Genomic DNA, 20,123 nt, shown 5'->3' with positions numbered 1-20,123 from the left:
AATTGGACGGATTTTGGGCATTTCACCCTCTACAGTGCATGATATAGTTAAAAGATTCAAGGAATCTGGTAAAATTTCGGTGCGTAAAGAGCAAGACAAAAACCATTTCTGAATGCGTGTGATCTCTGATCAATCAGACATCACAGTCTTAAAAAACATCATTCATCTCTAATGGATATCATGAACATGGGTTTGGGATTACTTTAGTAAATCTTTGTTAGTCAACACCACTCGCCGCTGCATCCACAGATGCAAGTTAAGACTTTACTCTGCAAAGGAGATGCCATACATCAACACTGTCCAGAAGCACTACCGACTTCTCTGGGCTCGTTCTCATCTTAGATGGAGAGTAGAACAGTGGAACTGTGTTTTTTGCTCCGATGAGTCCACATTTCAAAAAGTTTTTGAAAAACACAGCCGTCGTGCTATCTGGGCCAAAGAGGTAAAGGGCCATCCAAGATGTTAATAGCGTCAGGTCCAAAAGCCAGTGTCTGTATGGGCCAGGGGTGTGTCAGTGCCCATGGCATGGGTAACTCACACATCTATGAGAACACCATGAATGCAGACAGATATGTACAAATTTTGGAGCAACATAAACTGCCATCCAACACCATCTTTTCCAGGGACATCCCTGCATTTTCCAGCAGGACAACTTCAAATCACATACTGCCCAGATTACAAGTGCATGGCTGTGTAAGCAGAGAGTGTGGGTGCTAGATTGTCCTACCTGCAGTCCTGACCATCTCTAATTGTTTTACTACTGTAACCATAGTTTAACCCTTTAAGCTTGGATGGGCCCGCCTTAACAGTCAAAATATTAATAACTACAGTCTTTACCAACACAAAATAGGTATCGATTTAAAGCTTAGAAGTTCTACTTTACAATGCATGTAGACATTATGACCAAAACTGAACAAGTGCTTTGAAATTTGCAGATAAATCAGAAGTGTTCTGTTTTGATAATTTATTAAAAAAAAAATCTGCACTGTATGTATTATTGTAATCATCAAATAGTCATGAGATATATCTGTTGTTGGAAAGATCTTAAAGAATAGAATACAACCAGCCTATTTGTGTTACTCATAGACAATAATATAGCGAGTAATAGCTAAGTATATGTCTTTGACAATTATGTTTCATATGAACAGGTGTTGATTATATGCTGCGTTTTTGCTTATGACTTGACAAAAAATAAACAGAATATACAATATCACATATCACTATTTAGATGAGGTGATTATCTTTCAAATGAGTCCACACACAAGGTAATCAGATGCATTGATCATTAGATAATCCACATGAAGCACAATGTTACATATGTCCACCAAGAGATGGCGCCAAATACATGACACAGACTCAATGATGACTCAAATGACACAGAATGAAACTCATTCTGTGAAATCTCATTACTAAAATCATGTCTGCATGCTATACAAACCTTTAGTCATTGTTGTGCTTGGATGTGTAATTAGTTCTTATGTATAATTATTATATTATATTTGTTTGGAGAGGCTTTTGGACACTTGGAGGCATTTTTGCACACTATGATACATTATATTTGTTATGCTATAACTTTTGATTGCTTTGTCGTATCAACACAAACATTTTCTCAGACAGAGTTGACATGATCGGGAACAAAACAGAACAGTTTTTCAGAGCTACCTTATTTACACCCAGAAATATATAATATCAAATAAAAAAAAGAAGTTACATAGGCTGAGCAACTCGAAATTGATCATAATCATTAAAAATGTTATATGTATATGTAAATGAAATGTTTTCTTTACAATAATACCAAACACTTGACCCTCCTTTTTTTTAATCGAGTTATAAACCTTTTTGGGTATGCCTCTGAAACAGAAAATCTTTAAAAACACCTTCAGAGCTTAAAGGGTTAAATATGGTATTTGTAGAAAAAACATAATAACCACTAAATTTACCATGGTTAATACAATATTACTAAAGCAAAACCATGGTTACTATATGGATACTACAGTATTACTGTAGTAAAATTATAGTTAATATGGTTTCTGCATCAGTCATGGTTACAACAATATTACTATAGTAAAACCATGGTTTATTTATTGCGAGGAACCGCAAATCTAATTCCGAAAATAAATTCCCTCCTTGTCCACTAAGGGTTTTTGATGAATCGCAAGGAAGTTACAGATTCTGAGACCTGATTCACAAAAATATTCTTAAGATATTAAAAACTTTACATTTTTAGGATAAATATATCTCTATATATTTATCTAGAATAACAAATATTCTGCTTTCTGATTCCACTTGATTCCGCTTCTTTTAATGATTGATTTAGAACTTTTGAGGAAGTTTGTTGATGAGTACGACTACACTACTTCTGTTTTTTTTTTTTTTGCAGCCAGGACAACACAACAGAATTATATGCTGTCTTGTCATTGTATTATTGTATCGTCACTCCCAGTCTTTCTCTATCATCACATTCAATTCTGACATACAATGACTCGTTTCCTGGAGAAAAACAGCAGAAAAGACATTCACACCGAGTACTGGACGAGGACAAACTCCAGTTTTATTCAGACAAACATTTTCTCAAGGAACCATTTTACAGTTAAAACCCAAAAAAGAAGTTAATTAAAATAGTAAGTCAAACGAAACAAACCGATCAGAGCAAACAAATCAGCCCAGAACATAAACATTCCACTGGGACTCTCGGTCAGGAGGGGAAAATTGGACAAAGAGAGGACACGAGAACAGGCAGAGAGAGAGAAATATCTTTTTCCACCCAAATGGATTTGCAAATTTGAGATGTAACTGACTACGTTACTACATAACCTGCCCACAAACAAAAACTTGAATTTAATTTAGCAACTTTGTTGATGAGAGTGATGATTTGATTGTTTTGAAAACAGAGCCCATTTGACCGTCCCAGGACTGCTTTTTCCTCATCGGAGATGAACGGAAAAGGGCCAGATTGGGCACTGAGTTAAGCACAAACACTGGCATGGTGTCGATGGAAAAGGAGCGAGAGACAGACAGAGAGACAAAGAGAGAGAGACAGATAGAGAGGGATCTCTACATTAAACTCAGGACTACAGGAGGGTTTTTACACATCCAGACTCAGGCAAGGCAAATTGACAAAGCAATATGACGTCATTAAATTACATCTCCTGTTGAACATTCAGCATTTTACACGTTAATTATTGTCTTCTTTACAGAGTAAAAAATATAGAGAATTAACAAAGGAAACTCTTGCAAATATGGCCATCGACTTGAATTTGTTGCTGCAAAGTGTGAGCGGTTTTGTCACCTGCGTGTGTTAAAATAAGTGAAAACAGCGCAAACGAAGCTTTTATTGCATCTTTATACAGGAGCAAAGCAGGCAGAGGCGGGACAGGAAGTGGGGGGAGGAGCGAGGGGCGGTTTACAGTTGCAGGCCAGGCATCAGATACACAGCAGCACGCGAGGAGGGGAGAGGTCACCTCAAAGGTCATTGATATCATCAGGTGGGCCAGTGCAGATGTCCATAATGCAGTTCTGCAGCGATTAGATAATGGTGTGTGTGTTATCTATACTCAGCTCTCGGGTCATCATGATAACAACAGACTGTGACTGAGAATGTGATCGATAGACAGAATGCAAGACAAAGACAGATTATGACTTCTCACAGAATAACAGTACATTACTATGCATACATTTTTGCTAAATGATTTTTACGTGGCTCGTTGTATGTATTGCGGAAGTTTCACTTGAGGCGCTACCACAACAATGACTTTTATTCACTTTCACACAAATCACGAGTAAAACGGCAGATTATCAGTTCATAAACACTTACTTCCTGGACATTTTAACGCTTGCATTACATGTCTAAGTTGCGCACAAACCGCGCTTGCAACGTGAACGGCCGGGATACGTGAGCCGAAAGTGTCACAGAAGCACCACAAAATGACGCAACTGTGTTATTCATCTCACTTTTGCTTTTATGACACTTTCGGTTAGGTTTAGGTTTAAGGTTTAGGGTAGGGAGGTCGGTTTTGTTGATTTAAAACTCGATAGAGCATTAATCTTAAAAACCTCATCTGTTTGCGGGAACATTTAACTCGCTTTTAGCGCCCCTCAGTGAACATTTCACTTTGGAAATGCCGCGATACATGTATTGAACCACGTAATATCAGTTTGCAAAAATGTCACCGTAGTCACGTTATTTTTATGACTGCTTAGCCTGATTTGTATGTTATAGTTCATTTAGAAATGAAAATTCTGCCATTATTTACTCACTCTCATGTTGTTCCACATATCGCCACAGCTCTGAAATCTCATTTGCATTTTTATTCAAACTTGGTGACAAGTTTCGAGACACATGAGAATCAATGGCATCACTGACGTCAAATCTGGTGCAACACGTCTTGATGCATCATATTTGAATATACACTGACACAAATAAGATTTTAGAGGGTACGATTTTTCAAAGCATAGCTTAATGGGATTGTTCACTTAAAAATGAAAATTCTCTCATCATTTGCTCACCCTCATGCCATCCCAGATGTGTTTGACTTTCTTTCTTCTGCTGAACACAAACGAAGATTTTTAGAAGAATATCTCATCTCTGTAGATCCATACAATGCAAGTGAATGGTGACCAGAACTTTGAAGCTACAACAATCACAGTAAGGCAGCATAAAAGTAATCCATACGACTCCAGTGGTTAAATATATATCTTCTGAAGCAATTCGATCACTTTAGGTGAGAAACAGATAAATATTTACATCCTTTTTTACTCTAAATCTCCACTTTCACTTTCACTTTCAGAATGTCAAAGAATGTTACAAGTGAATGTGGAGATTTATAGTCAAAATGGACTTAAATATTGATCTGTTTCTCACCCACACTTATCATATCACATGGATTAAACCACTGGAGTCTTATGGATTACTTTTATGCTGCATTTATGTGCTTTTTGGAGCTTCAAAGTTCTGATCACCATTCACTTACATTGTATGGACCTACAGAGCTGAAATATTCTTCTAAAAATCTTCATTTGTGTTCTGCAGAAGAAAGAAAGTCATACACATCTGGGATGGCACGAGGGTGAGTAAATGATGAGAGCATTTTCATTTTTGGGTGAACTATTTCTTTAAATCTGGGTCTGTTCCCAACACAAGGCTATTATACAACTTTAGTGATGTCGGAATGATCGTATTTACGAGTTCAGCGCACATGAACACTACTACAAAGTCGTAATTACGAGTGGGGAAACTCAGAATTGGCGGCATGTGGATTTAAGAATCATGGCGGAAGGAAATTATTATTGATGATAATTCAGTTTTACTTGAGGATTTGACTGTGCAGATTAGTTTGAATAACGATAAAACTTGCCACAAAATAAGACTCCTTTAGTTGGTTTATGCAGTGACTAACGTTTGCAACAAAACTACATTTCACATTATTATATGTGGCCAAACAAGAATGATAAAATAGGTAGATAAAGTGTTAATTGCACACCTAATGTGTGGCTTTGCTCTTTATTTTGTTGCACTGGTGCTAAATAAAGCTTTCTGTCTACACTAGTAAATGAAAAAGAGAGAAAGAAATATGAAATTGCGAAATGGGTCCATTCTTTCCGGCTAAACTCATGACTTCTGACCTCGTAAGTATGAACTTCCCAGGAGGATATGAACGCACCTTTATATAAAGCACGTATAGAGTCGTACGGACTACTTTTGCAATAAGATCCACATGCACATTTTGCTATATATCTCCTTTTGTGTTTCTTTCTTAATGGAAGGGTTTGGAACAACATGAGGGAGAGTTAAAGATGACATCATTTTTATTTTTCTGATAACTGTTCATTTCATGTCATATTTTCAAATCTATGTCTTCAATGTCATGATAAAACAATCATTCTCATGGAAAGGTGGATAGAAGAAAAGGTGTTATGAAGCCGTAAGACTGTCAGTTCTTTCCTCTGTTACCCATAATCTCTGTTCTGAGAGTGTAAATGATTTTTTGGGTGAACTATCCCTTTAAGATTGGGACATAAACCTTCTAAACTCACTTTCAGATTTCATCACATGATAAATAGAGTTCATCTCCTCAGTTCAACTGTTGGAGATGAATTACTGAAGGCAGTAACTCCAAAACTGCAGGACAGATTCACAGAGTCATTCAGAAATCGTTGTATTCTCTCGTTCAGATGTGCTGATGAAACAAAATTCATCTGACAGCTGAACACAGAGGCGTGAAGCAGCGTTCACCTCAGTGAGCACAGACGGGCCGTCACAGAGAGAGGCTTTTCATTCACCTTCTGTTTTTCTGCGAGCGGAAGTGTTCGGTAATGGTTTGAAAAGGTCAAGCTGATGAGCCGTTTCATCGTTTCGGAAATTCTGTCAAGCCGGAACTCTCGAGCTTCAGTAAAAGCATCACACAGAGCCGACACAAAGGTCACGATTCACTTAAACACTTTGAGTCTGTGAAAAAAACAGGACAAACAATATGAGGGAGTTTAAAACAAAATCACCAGCTGAAACAACAATCAAAATTATTGAATCATGCGTATCGTCTGCGCTCTTTTCACTGTTCGTCATACTGTGTCGGAATTACCGTAATTATTAGAATGACTGAGAGTGTTTTTGGTCTCCATGGGCGGCTGTGTTATCGTAAATACTTAATCACTACAGTAATTCATATGTTCGTTTGCAAAGTTTTAAGGATCAAAGAACGAGCTTTTCATTGTTTTTACATGCTGTCAGAGCTTTCATAAAATTCAGAGTTTCCAACTTGTAATTCCATGTTCAAATAAGACATCGTTTTTTTCAACTTGGTAACTTGTAATTGGGTGTTTCTTCAAATTCAGGCACTTTTTTCACACTTTCACTAGTTGATTTAATTTGTCTACTGACAATGTCCAACAGTCTATATACATGCAACATGCATGGTTTATCTACTTTTAACTCTTGTGTTGTGTTCGTTTATGTTCCCGGTCAAAAATGACCGGCCCACTTAGATTGTTTGTAAATCTCTATTATTGCATGTATTATCACAAGATATTGCATTATATCTTTTTATCAACTTCTTTTTTTAGTAATTATGAACATATTTTAAAATATATAATTTTATATTGATAGAAGGATTCATTTCGGGCTAGTGCTATCTTATTATATATATATATATAATTGCATAATAAATTAATAACCACTTCCTTGATCTGAACAAAATACGTGTCATTTTAAAGTTTAGAAGCAGGACTTTACAATGCATATAGTTGATCCTACCAATTCTTAAATAATGATTTTTAATTAGCAGACAAATAAGAATTGTTTCGTTCTCATCATCTGCAAATTTGTAATTACAACAATAATATTTAGAGTTCATAAAACAATAAAAAGATGAGATAGTCATGTATTATATATCGTTGGAAAGCTCTCAATTTGTAAAATGCAATGAGTGAATTTGTTTCACTTAGAGGTCAAACTGCAGTGAGTTTTAGTGTATAAAATTCCCACAGACACACATAAATATAATGAACAGGAGTGTCTTTTTGTCACGTTATTCCTTATTACTTCCTGAAACATACATATAACATAGACAGTGATATAGTGTAACTTACAGCAGACGATCCAGATTCAAACGAGCCCAAACACAACATAATATGATGAGTAGATCTTGAAATATTCCTCAAAGAGTGTACATGGAAAGACGATCCATACATGTTGTGTGTTTGTGTGTGTGTGTGTTTGTGTGTGTTGTGTGTTGTGCAAATACACATCCACATATGTGCTCGCCTAAAGTGTAGATGATGTTGTCAATCACCATGTAGTAATGGTTGGTAATGTATATTGTGATGCTCCTGAACACTTAATATTTCTGTATTTTGTAGTCTAATCCATTCATTTCCAATGGCCGGTCATTTTTGACCGGGAACAAAACAAGTGTAACAAAATGAAATAAAACCAAGAAAATGTCAAGAAAATGGTCCAAATGTTTTTGTGTGTTTTCAGATACCATATGTAAAACAAAGTCAAGGAATTGTATTCCAATTGGATTAAGTTAAAAAAAAAAAAAAAAAATCTTCAAGGCTTAAACGTAATAATTTGTATTTTTATAATGTACTTTTATAGTTTAATATAGAAAGTCTGGGTCTGCTACAAGGCTAAAACAGTCAAATGTATTCATAAAAGACATTTGAAAAGTACCAAAAATAAATAACGACGCCCTGGTAAAAAGTTTCCAGTTGAGTTTTAATGTGACTGAAGTTGAGGAAACACCCTATTATCTCCTGATGTGAATGCAGCATAAAGGGCCATTCACTCAGAAAGCATTCTCGCCTTCAAAAACAGCTAAAACAATGCAGAGGAATGAAATAGAAATGTGTTTTTATAATAAAAAGTAATAGCACAGATGGATGCAAGAACGCATTCTGTGTGAACGGCCCACCTGATCTTCACCATCAAAGGTCTCAAAGGCTGTCTCTTCTGTTTTGGAGTGGCGTCCATGCATACGACCACAGATAACTTCTCTAAAATATATTGTAAACACTCTCGAACCCTTTAAGAAGATCTGTGCAGAACTTCCAACTCCTGAAAAGAAACCTCTGAAATGCTGAAAGATTTCGTCATGCATGTAAACCGTCAAAATGAGGGGGAACAGAGGAGAGAACATGAACAGCTGGCCACAGATAGAGAGATGGAATGATAGCAGTAATTAATCAGGAAGGTTTTCAAACATCAGATTCAGAATGGGAGCAGTAGAGGAAGTGGGCGTGTCCAAGGGGGTGGAGCTGGAATGGCTTCAGAACTGTGCATTTTAACATGGGTCCCTGGTTAATTAGCGGAAGATGGGTGGGCGGAGCTACCAGACGTAGCCCATCTCGTCGTCCTCTGCATCTTCGTCGTCCTCGATCGCCCCGCGGGGGTGGAGCCGAGCCCGCCTCTCTTTCTGTCTGCCCCGCCCACGCTGTGGAGACTCCTCCTCCTGATCGTCCAATAGAATCACGGCGCCGCCGCTGCCGAAATCTCCAGACGTCTCCTGATCTTCCTCTAAACACACACAAACACACACAGATGAAAGGGAAGGTGTTTGGCGGATAGAGGTGTGTGTGTGTGTGTGTGTGTGTGTGTTTCTGAGGCAGGTCATTCATTATATATAAAATATGATGTTTTATACATTTTGAAACAGAACACAGGAAACACTGTTGAATAATGAAGCTTCAGATGTCATAACAGCTTCTTAGATGTTTCTCCTGGGACAAAGACTCTAGAGTTTCAGAAGAGATCTCAACAATATCTCAGGATACCAAAGAGATCTCAATATGAACTCAAACATTTCTCATTTGTGTTTATATGAGTGAATGTACCACATGAAGGATTGCCCTGTCTGCGGGATCCTGCGATCTCGTTGCCATATTTGTCGACACACCAACACTGACCGGTGCTGCCGTGACACTGAGTGGCCTTAAAATACCCGTCATCAGAACAGCGCGGTACATACACACCTACAGAGAGAATTATACCAACAGAAAAGAAATACTGACATTATAAAATGAATAAACTGCCACATTTCTATTGCTTCCTAAAGAATAAAAGCTGAACATGACATCATAAATAACTCAGAATGTCAACAATAGACTCAGTGTATGAATTTAAATAATGCATGATTGTTGATGCTGATTGGTCCAGAGGAAGTCTGGGGCGGAGCTAACACAGATTCACCAATCTACTGACCAATCAGAGTCTTCCGTCGGTTGTGAGAGTGAATCCTGTTCATCTCATTCTGACACGGCATGCCTGAAGAAACACACACAAACACAGACTGAAAACACATTTACACTTTACAATAAGATTGTATATGGGAGAGTATAAAAAATGCAACATTAAAAGTTGTATACATTAACATTAGCTAATGCATTCACAAACTAACAACAAACAACAGTATATTTGGGTGTTTCTTCAACTTCGGGTCCCAGAGGTTGATTTTTATTACACAACAGATTTCTTTTCATGCTTGTGACGTGGTACAATAACGAAGAATATTCCTTTAATAAAGACGTTTTTATCTCAGTGTTTGGCACGCTCACCGGCGGGTTTTTGGAAACAGTAACACCACTCGTTGTTGGAGAGTTTTCCGTCTTTAAAAGAGTCGCAGGAGTTGAACAGCGGTCGCATGCACAGTTCATACTTGTCGAGGTAAATGGCGCTGAGCTCTGATTGGTCGAGGAGGAGGTCATAGTTCATGTCCAGCTTGTTGAACATCCACCCGAGAGAATCTTTACAGATGGGCAAAATGCTGGTGTCAAAACCTGCAGGAGAGACAGAAATGGCCTTTACATGTATGTGAGTAACACTGAATAATGTTTGGGTTTATTGGACAATTACAATTCTATTTTGAGAGTATCGGCAATGGCGTTATAATTAGAAGTAATGTTACTTCTCCCTTGTATCAGTTCCAAAACCTACTGACCAGTTTGTGGATGGATAATGCACATTTAGTTTTTTTTCCAAATTTGTTTAAGTGAATTTTAAGTAACTATTTTGCAAAAGAAAAGTTTATTTAATTTCAGCAATTTTGTGTGCATCTTATTTTGCACAAAAAAAATAAATAAATAAATTATATAAAAATAAAATAAAATAAAAAAAATGGAGACTTTTTTTTTTTAGAGCATTTTTTTTTTTTTTTTTAGATTAAAAATGTTGGTTTTTTTTTTAGAGAGGAAAAAAAATATTTGTAGGACATGGGCTCAGGAAGGCACTAAGACATAAAAAAAAATTTGTTCTGCAGATTTTGATTATTTAACATGATCCTTTTTACCTTATATGACAAGTTTACATTATACATTATGTCTTTTTTTCTTATATTATGTACGTTGTTTTGCACTGTTTTATTTGTGCACAGCTCAGCTGTAAACGCTTTGGCAATATGAACGAACAAATATTTGTCATGCCAATAAAGCACCTTAAAACTAATGTGTTTTTTATAATGATATTACAGCAATGCAGGATTTGAGAATTGCCTTCAATTAATGAATTAAAGAAAAAGAGAGGAAAAATATAAAAAACATATTAACATCAAATAAAAACATTTTAAACAAATAAATAAATGTAACCCTCAGAGATGCAGCGAAGCAGAATTACAACATTGGTTTAAAGCAATTAAATAATACCTTTATTTTAGAAACACACACAAAAAATACACATAACAATATCAATTTGAAAACAAAAAGATATCTATAATTTTTGGCTTTCTAAAAACATTTTCAAGGTGGAGAAAATAAAATACATTATTTATGTCAATGCATGGACCTCTAAGGGTTAAAAACATAATAAAAAAAATGCAATGAATTAATATACAGTGGCAGAAGACAAGCACAGACAATATTGTACAGTAGCTCACTTACGTCCTTGTGCAGTGTCACTTGTGCTGGTTTTAAGGTCTCTGTTGGCATCTGTGTGCAAAACCCCGAACCAGTCTTTCAGTCTGGACGCTAAACTTCTCAAATCAGCATCACTGCAGCCTACACACACACACACACACACTTTAAATTAGCACATCTGTTTAGCGATGATATATTTTATTTATCTGTCTGGATTCACAATATTCAAGTGAGACTCACTGAACAACACAACTGAGAGACGCTGATTACATTCGCCGCTTTACACACTCCAAAATATTCATTTACTTCAGTTTCATTTATAATCATATTTACAAAGAACTGTTTATTTACAATCCCAGTACAGACAGAGAGCAAGACAGGACATAGTTACCCAAGTTTAAAAATGAAGAAACAGAGAACAATAGAAAGAAAAGCACTATTCGGAAGGGATTTGTTTTACATAATCATTACCAGGGCTTCTCCGTAATTTAAATCCCGTCTGAATCGGTCATATCGGTAATTTTTCCGGTCTGGTAAAGATTTTATCGCCTTTTACCTTCAATAAAATGCCCTGAAAATTTAAGGCAATCCAGTGCGAATATACATGTTGGTAAAAAGCCTGTGAATCTGCACTGTCCAGCCTGTGAACCCTTTAAAGGTCCTTCACAAAGATGAATCTGGCCGATTCTAGCCTTGCTGAAGCACCCCCAGATCATCACCGATCCTCCATCAAGTGGATCAGTGCGAGACACTGTGGCTTGAAGGCCTCTCCAGGTCTCGTCTAACCATTAGATGACCAGGTGGATGATCGGTGATGATCTGGGGGTGCTTCAGCAAGGCTGGAATAGGGCAGATTCGTCTTTGTGAGGAATGCATGAATCAAGCCATGTACAAGGTTATCCTGGAAGAAAACTTGCTTCCTTCTGCTCTGACAATGTTCCCCAACTCTGAGGACTGATTTTTCCAGCAGGTCAATGCTCCATGCCACACAGACAGGTCAACCAAGGTGTGGATGGAGGACCACCAGATCAAGACCCTGTCATGGCCAGCCCAATCTCCAGACCTGAACCCCATTGAAAACCTCTGGAATGACGTGATTAACCAAAAGAGAAGCGCTGCCGGCTCGTGATGCGCGAATGCTTGCACGCGTTGCACGAGTCTGTTGGGTATACTGCAGTCTCGTCACATGTTAACTCTTTGTTTAGCCTCCCATTCAGCTCATTAAAACACGCTGTGGGATCACGAGGAAGGATTACATCAAGATGTAGATTGGAATGCAGGTGCAGAATTTATATAAATAAAATAGTTTACTCCTCTCTCGCCGTTGCTGGCGTGCCACTGATTACCCCTCAGTGCTGGCACACATGCCATAGGCTGCCGACCCCTAGTCTAAGTGATACTTGGTATAGTATACATACAGTATATAATGTATGTGTGTGTATGAAGGTTGCATAGAAAGGGTCAAGAGTTTCAGGCTTGCTTTTCTATATGTAGCAGTGTGCAAAACTCATACAGAAGAGAGTGTGTTTGTTTAAAGTGCATTAATTCAGGTGAAATGTATATTATTGTTTTCAGACAGGAACAAGTTGCTTCTATTTCCTCTAACATCACTGCAAAGCTGCAACTCTGCAACTCAAATTTGGAGAGTGTCAGGAGGGAAATGACTTTTCTGAACAACACTCCTGACAGACACAAACTGATGACACACACAAAGAGAAATCAAATAAGAGCAGTCTTTCTCTCAATCTGTCTCTTTCTAAAGGTGAGTAAATGATTCAAAATTGATCCCTTTAACTAGTTCACACTTCAGAGAAGTGAAATCAAACTCTTCAGGACAAAAGTGAAGAGGTCGTCAAAAACACGACAGCAGAATGACAGCAGAACTGATTTGCAAATCTATGGCACAGTCCAAAAACATTATGTACTCTCTGATAACTTTGGGACGTTTCTTGTTCCCTGTCTTTGATTGACAGGTGGGTTTTTGGGTGCTGACGTGTCGAGTTACTGCAGCAATTAAAGGAACGCTACTGTCAGGCGCTGATTGTTCCGCCGTATGAATACTGTGAATGATAAATGCTGACTCTAATCTTCAGGACGGACATCCTCAGTGCTCGTCTTTTAAAGATAATCGCTAACAGCAGCAGTCACCATGCACATGAATCTTGCAGAGCAAACCAACATGACGGACACGTCTAATTCCAACAGACACAGATATTAGTAGTTCCCCACAGAAAACGATCCTTTAGAGTGATTAACAGCAGGATACACGAACGTTAGCTCTTTGATTATGGACAGAAACGCTTTTCATCTGTAGATTTGGGGAACAGACCGTTTGCTCGTTCGCTCGCTCTACTGTATCAGCAAGAATGAGATCAGACTGACTCCGCTGAACGCATTATACTGTGAGAGAGAGATTTTTAGATTTGATTAAAGGATTCGTTCACCCACACATTAAAATTCTGCCGTTAACTTCTCGCCCTCATGTCAAAACACAAGCAAAATTGCAACCTGGTCTCATAGAATCACGTTACATGCTTGCAAAATGACTTTTACGTGGTTTGTTATCGCGGCAGCTTCCTGGAGGTGCAACAACAATGGCTTTTATTCACTTTCACACGAATCAAGAGTAAAACTATAGATTGTCAGTTCATAAACACTTACCTTTCGTCCTGTTCCTCACACAATGTTATCTTATGACATCTAAACACTTTTACTATAGTGCATGACTCATTTTAACGCTTGCATTATACAACCAACTACATTTACAAGCTTGTTCAAGTGCGATTAAATTGCACGGTAGCTCAACTGATAGAGCGTTGCACTTGTGATGCAAAGGACCGGGGTATGAGTCCTGAAGAGCCCACCAGTCCACACATCAGCCGAAAGTGTCATAGAAGCAGCACAAAATGACGTGGTTGAGTTTTTCATCTCACATTTGCTTTTTCTGACACTATCGGTTAGGTTTAAGGTTTAGGGTAGGGACGTCAGTTTTGTTAATTGAAAGTGCATTACTCTAAAAAGCCTTGATCTGTTTGGGAGAAACTTTTAACGCACTTTTAGCGCCACCCAGTGGACATTTCAAAAGGGATATATTCCAGGTCTTCTGAAACCATACGATAGCTTCTTGTGAGGAACAGACCCAAATAAAAGTTGTTATGCACAAATACTCGACAATGCCATCTCCATTCACCTTTATTGTACATAAAAGTGCCGCTTAAACAATGCCGCTTTTGTGTTTTGTTTAACATTTTCAATTTTAGTTTAGTTTTAGTTAGTTTTAATGGTGCGTAAACGAAAATATTTTTCCACTGCTAGTTTTCATTTTAGTAATAACCTTGGCTCGAACATTCTGCCAAACATCTCCTTTTGTGTTTCACAGCAGAAAGAATGTCATGCAGGTTTGGAACAACATGAGGGTGATTAAACGATGACATCATTTTCATTCTATTCAAGGTACTATAAGGTCTCTGTCAGTTTCACCAGCTGTGACTGTCTCTAAAGCTGTGAATTATATTTAATTAGAGGTTTCAGATGGTTAAATGTGGACATGATGAATACAGTGTGTGTGTTAGACTTCAGCATTACATTATCAAGTAATAAAAGGGAGTTTAATTGCACACTGAGACTTCTACTCTCTAAAAGAAGATAAACGAACATGATTTAGTCTTGTTTAATTATGAACAAAACAGGCCAACAGATCACAGACTACACATTAACATGAACTGTGATAAGTAGATACTTCAAAACTTATAATTAGAGAGCTGCACCACTTTACACTGAAGAGTTCACTTGTTCGGTAGCCTTTATTAAACATAATTTCTGTAACTGCTCCTCTTGTCCTCTGGGAAAGAAAGAAAAAATGAAGAAAAAACGGAGAGAGCGGGTGAAGAATAACCAGAACATGAGCGGATTAAAAGGAATAGTCCTGTTAAAAAAAACAAATTCATCATTTACTCAACCTCGTTTGACTTTCTTTCTTACATGGAACACAAAAGGAGAAATTCTGAAAAATGTTCACACTGCTCTTTTCCATACAATGAAAGTAAATAGTGATCGGGGCTGTCAAGCTCCAAAATGGACAGAAAAGGACCATAAAAGTAGGCCTGGGTAAAAATATTGATTTTGCGATGCACTGCGATCTTATTTAATCTCAATGTTGATGTTAAAACTGCCGCTATTCTTAAAGAGACAGTACTGTTTTACCACTTATTGTACACATCAATGTAAATACTTGTAAAGAGTACAAACTATTTATGTAAGCAATACACATGCAACAATATATACAGTTATGCAATATATGCATATATATATATATATATATATATATATATATATATATATATATATATATATTAAAGAAGCCCATACGACTCGTCACAGTCAAGCTTAAATATTCTTGGTTTCATATTTTTTTTTTTTCTCCCCTTTTCTTCCCAATTTGGAATGGCCAATTCCCAATGCGCTCTAAGTCCTCGTGGTGGCATAGTGACTCGCCTCAATCCGGGTGGCGGAGGATGAATCTTAGTTGCCTCCATGTCTGAGACCGTCAATCCGTGCATCTTATCACGTGGCTTGTTAAGCGAGTTACCGCAGAGACGTAGCGCGTGTGGAGGCTTCACGCTATTCTCCACGGCATCCATGCACAACTCACCATGCGCCCCACCGAGAGCGAGAACCACATTACAGCGACCACGAGGAGTTTACCCCATGTGACTCTACCCTTCCTAGCAACAGGGCCAATTTGGTTGCTTAGGAGACCTGGCTGGAGTCACTCAGCACACCCTGGATTTGAATTTGCGTCTTTACTCACTGAGCTACCCAGGCCCCCAACTTGGTTTCATTTTTATAGAAAAGGGCAGCTTGCAGATTCTTCAAAATTTCTCTGTTTGTGTTTAACACTCTTCTTTGACTTCTAAATTTGATCAAAATTAATTTCCATGTTTTTTGTCTTTGTTTGAAGAGTGGGAATCAATCTAAATCAAATTTTAATCAAAATGTGACCTAAAGGCTGTGACTGAATTCAATAAACAATCTGCATGTGCTGTATAAAACTTAAATATTTATGTTATCTTAATTATTTTTAACTAGGTTGTGACTCTGCTTTAGTTCTTGCATTAAACATTCTGAATCTACTTGACAACAATGGTCCTTTTAGTGAAACTATGGCTAAAATCCATCTGCAGGTCATTTCAGAGCAAATAAATACAAATCAAGATATATATCCTTTTTTTCAGCTATTACATTCCAGTAGCTTTTCATCAGATCTGGTCATCAGTTCCCCAGACTTTGTGAATGGGTTCTTGTGCATACAGATGGCAGAGTTAATTTGCTCTTATCTGATGGCTTTGACATACAGCTGCAGAGATTCTATTCCTGATGGAGACTCGTCATGTTTGCGTTAGTGAGCCTGCAGCGCTGCTTAATTAAAATGAAACGGCAAGTCTGGCTAAAAGAATTAATCTCTTTTAATGAGCTCTTTTTATCTCAGTTTCGGTAAATGCAAATCAAGTGTGTGTGTGTGTTTGATATGGAATACTAGTACACTACTTGAATACTGTGGATTATACACTGTATAATCCCTTCTATTCTTAAAACAAGAGTTGGGTATGAATGAGTATGAATTCTGCAACAATAAACAATTTAAACAGTAGTACTGTATGCTACACACGACCTCAACATATTGCATGTGAGTGACACCCACTTATCATCTTGTAAATAAGCAGTATGCTGTCTTTGCACTATTAAATAAATATAATATAATTTTAGAAGACTCAGAGCTCTTATCTTGGCAAAGGGAGGTTGCACAAAGTATTGAATTAAAGGGTGCCAATAATTGTGCCACACATATTTTTGTCAAATATATGTGTGGCACAATTATTGGCACCCTTTAATTCAATACTTCTTGCCACCTCCCTTTGCCAAGATAAGCGCTCTGAGTCTTCTCTTTTAATGCCTAATGAGGTTGGAGAACACCTGGCAAGGGATCTGAGCCCATTCCTCCATACAAAATCTCTCCAGATCCTTCAAATTCAGAGGTCCATGTTGGTGGACTCTCCTCTTCAGTTCACCCCACACATTTTCTATGGGGTTCAGGTCTGGGGACTGGGATGGACATGGCAGAACCTTGGATTTGTGGTCAGTGAACCATTTTTGTGTTGATTTTGATGTTTGTTTTGGATCATTGTTCTGCTGGAATGTCCATCCAAGGCCCATTGTAAGCTATCTGGCAGAGGCAGTTAGGTTTAGATTTTTATCTGTTGGTATATGATAGAGTCCATGATGCCATGTATCCGAGCAAGATGTCCAGGACCTCTGGCATAAAAACAGCCCCACAACATTAAAGATCCAGCACCACATTTAAACGTGGGCATTGGGTACTTCTCCATCTCTGTGTGTGCCAAACCCATCTCTGGTGTTTGCTGCCAAAAAGCTCTTTTTTACTTCATCTGACCATAGAACTGTTGCATTTGAAGTTCCAGTAGTGTCTGGCAAACTGAAGATGCTTGAGTTTGTTGTTGGATGAGAGCAGAGGCTTTATTTCTTGAAACCCTCCCAAACAACTTGTGGTGATGTAGGTGATGTCTGATATTTTATTGAGACTTTCTGACCCCAAGACCCATCTAATTTCTGCAATTCTCTAGCTGTGATCCTTGGAGATTCTTTGGCCGCTTGAACCATCCTCCTCACTGTGCGTGGAGACATTATAGACACATGTCCTTTTCCAGGCCGATTCTTAAGATCTCTAGTTGATTGGAACTTGTTCATTATTTCCCTGATGGTGGATGGTATTTTCATATAGCCACTTCCCATTTTGTGAAGCTCAACAACCTTTTGCCGGACATCAGAACTATATTCTTTAGTCTAACCCACTGTGATTGATGATTTAGGGAATTTGGCCTGTGTGTTACCTCATATTTATACCCCTGTGAAACAGAAAGTCATGGCTGAACAATCTTATGTTCCTAGTCACCCAGGTGCACTAAAAAATGTAAAATATGAATGGGAATATACTTCAATAATTGTGGCCAACGTGTTTTGGAGAAAAATATTTAATTATGAGAATTATGAGATTTTCAATCAGTTTACTTCAATTAAAGGTTAGATTTTTTTTTATTTTTATGAATGAAAGATCAAAAGGATAAACACTAAAGACATATTTTTCACAGCCTTTTTTGCTCCTATTTACCAAGGGTGCCAATATCTTTGGCCACAACTGTATATATTTAAATTTAAAATAAAATACTGGCAGCTGTGGTCGCCAGACATTTACCGTAAAAAATACAATGGCTTTACGGGATGTCATTTTGATGCCCGTATATTTTATGGTTCATTACTGTTTATATTATTAAATGATATAAACATAATACACTAACTTTCTGGAACTATAAAAGTCTGTTTTTCACTTTAATTAGTAATTACTCTAGCTACTGTAACTACAGAAATCCATATGATGACTTAAAGTTCATCAACTCAGCAATAATTAATACACATGTAGAGACACAAACACAAAACGCCATCAGGGAAACACGTGACACTACAATAATGCAATAAACATTAAATAAACTACAACATATATAACACATAACACCCCAATGTACGACAAATTATACTTTTTACATCTAATATATATATATATACATACAATTAAGTTAATAATTTTTTTCTTTTTTAAATTTTGGCAGTGTGATCAAATAAGGAGTCAAAATAGAAATATTAAATATTACAGTTTCAGTTCATTTGTCACATTGAAGTGGAAGGTCAAATTGAACATTTTGCATTGTAGATACAGTATTTTGTGCATTGAACTATGTTGTATACTGCACCTTTTAGTAAATATGGTCATCCGTATATTTCATGCATACAAAAAGTGTGCATACTGTGCACAGTATACATACCATATACTGCAGAAATAGTAAGAGTAGTATGTTAGTATGCTACTCCGAACATAGCCAGAGAGTATGTTTGTGTTTATCCTGGTAGGAGCATATGTTGAGTGGGTGTTATCAATTCTATCATAAAAAAATCCAACTGTCTCTCTCCGTAGGGTCTTTGTTAAGACTGAAGGTCTCTGAAACACAAGCATTAGAAGCATTTGAACATCTACAGGGAAGTGTGTGTTTGTGTGGTTCACAGCTGGTGGGAGGCCATTGGAAAACTTCCAGCAGATCTGGAGTGAACAGGAAGGTTTGGAGAGTGAAGATGAATGAGAGAAACAGATCTTCAGTCATTCATCTCCTGTCACAGTGAAGGATTATGGGTGTTTCATGACTGAACACAGATCAGTTCAAACAGAACTCTAACGTCAAGACTTCAAAACAAACAGCAGGACGTTGTTGCTTTCATCTAACCCTGCTGAAAAACCAGCACTGGTCCACAATGCAGGATGTTTCAAAAAGGCTTTTTGACTAGCTTTATCAGCAAGACTTCTTTAGTTAACTAGCATTACCAGAAAAAACTTACAGATCGAACAGCTTAACTAGTTTTGCTGAAGAAAAACATGGCTATACTGGTCCACCAGCCTAGAACAGTATAGGAATTAAATGCTGGTTAAAAACTGGTCTTTTCAGCAGGGAACAAACATCAATGACCCGATAACAATTAAAAACCCTCCAATTTTCTTGCCATTCCAAAAAGAGTTGGTGGTGTATTACAAATTGTTGAACCTTTTAAGCTCTGAAGGCGTTTTTAAAGATTTCCTGTTTCAGCGGCATACCCACAATTAAAGGCTTAAAACTCGACAAAAAAAGAAAAAGTGTTTGGTATCATTGTAAAAAGAAAAG

At 37.4% G+C, this 20,123-nt stretch overlaps 1 protein-coding gene across 1 annotated transcript in view; it reads right to left on the bottom strand.

The window, feature by feature from the left end:
• Positions 1-5,787: 5,787 nt before the first annotated feature.
• The window catches only part of spock1 (SPARC (osteonectin), cwcv and kazal like domains proteoglycan 1), a 243,463-nt gene continuing 229,127 nt past the window's right edge, over positions 5,788-20,123 (bottom strand). Inside the window, exons 8-12 of the mRNA XM_051650521.1 lie at positions 11,368-11,484; positions 10,051-10,272; positions 9,698-9,760; positions 9,331-9,468; positions 5,788-9,013 (exon numbers count right to left, since the gene is read on the bottom strand). Of these exons, the coding sequence (XP_051506481.1) occupies positions 8,826-9,013; positions 9,331-9,468; positions 9,698-9,760; positions 10,051-10,272; positions 11,368-11,484 (728 nt within the window). The 3' untranslated portion in view covers positions 5,788-8,825. The remainder of the gene's footprint in view (positions 9,014-9,330; positions 9,469-9,697; positions 9,761-10,050; positions 10,273-11,367; positions 11,485-20,123) is intronic.

This window comes from Myxocyprinus asiaticus, chromosome 22, assembly GCF_019703515.2.
Source record: "Myxocyprinus asiaticus isolate MX2 ecotype Aquarium Trade chromosome 22, UBuf_Myxa_2, whole genome shotgun sequence".
Classification (NCBI taxonomy): Eukaryota; Metazoa; Chordata; class Actinopteri; order Cypriniformes; family Catostomidae; genus Myxocyprinus; species Myxocyprinus asiaticus.
Note: the sequence above shows the minus strand (reverse complement) of the source record. Positions and strands in the feature narration are given on the sequence as shown.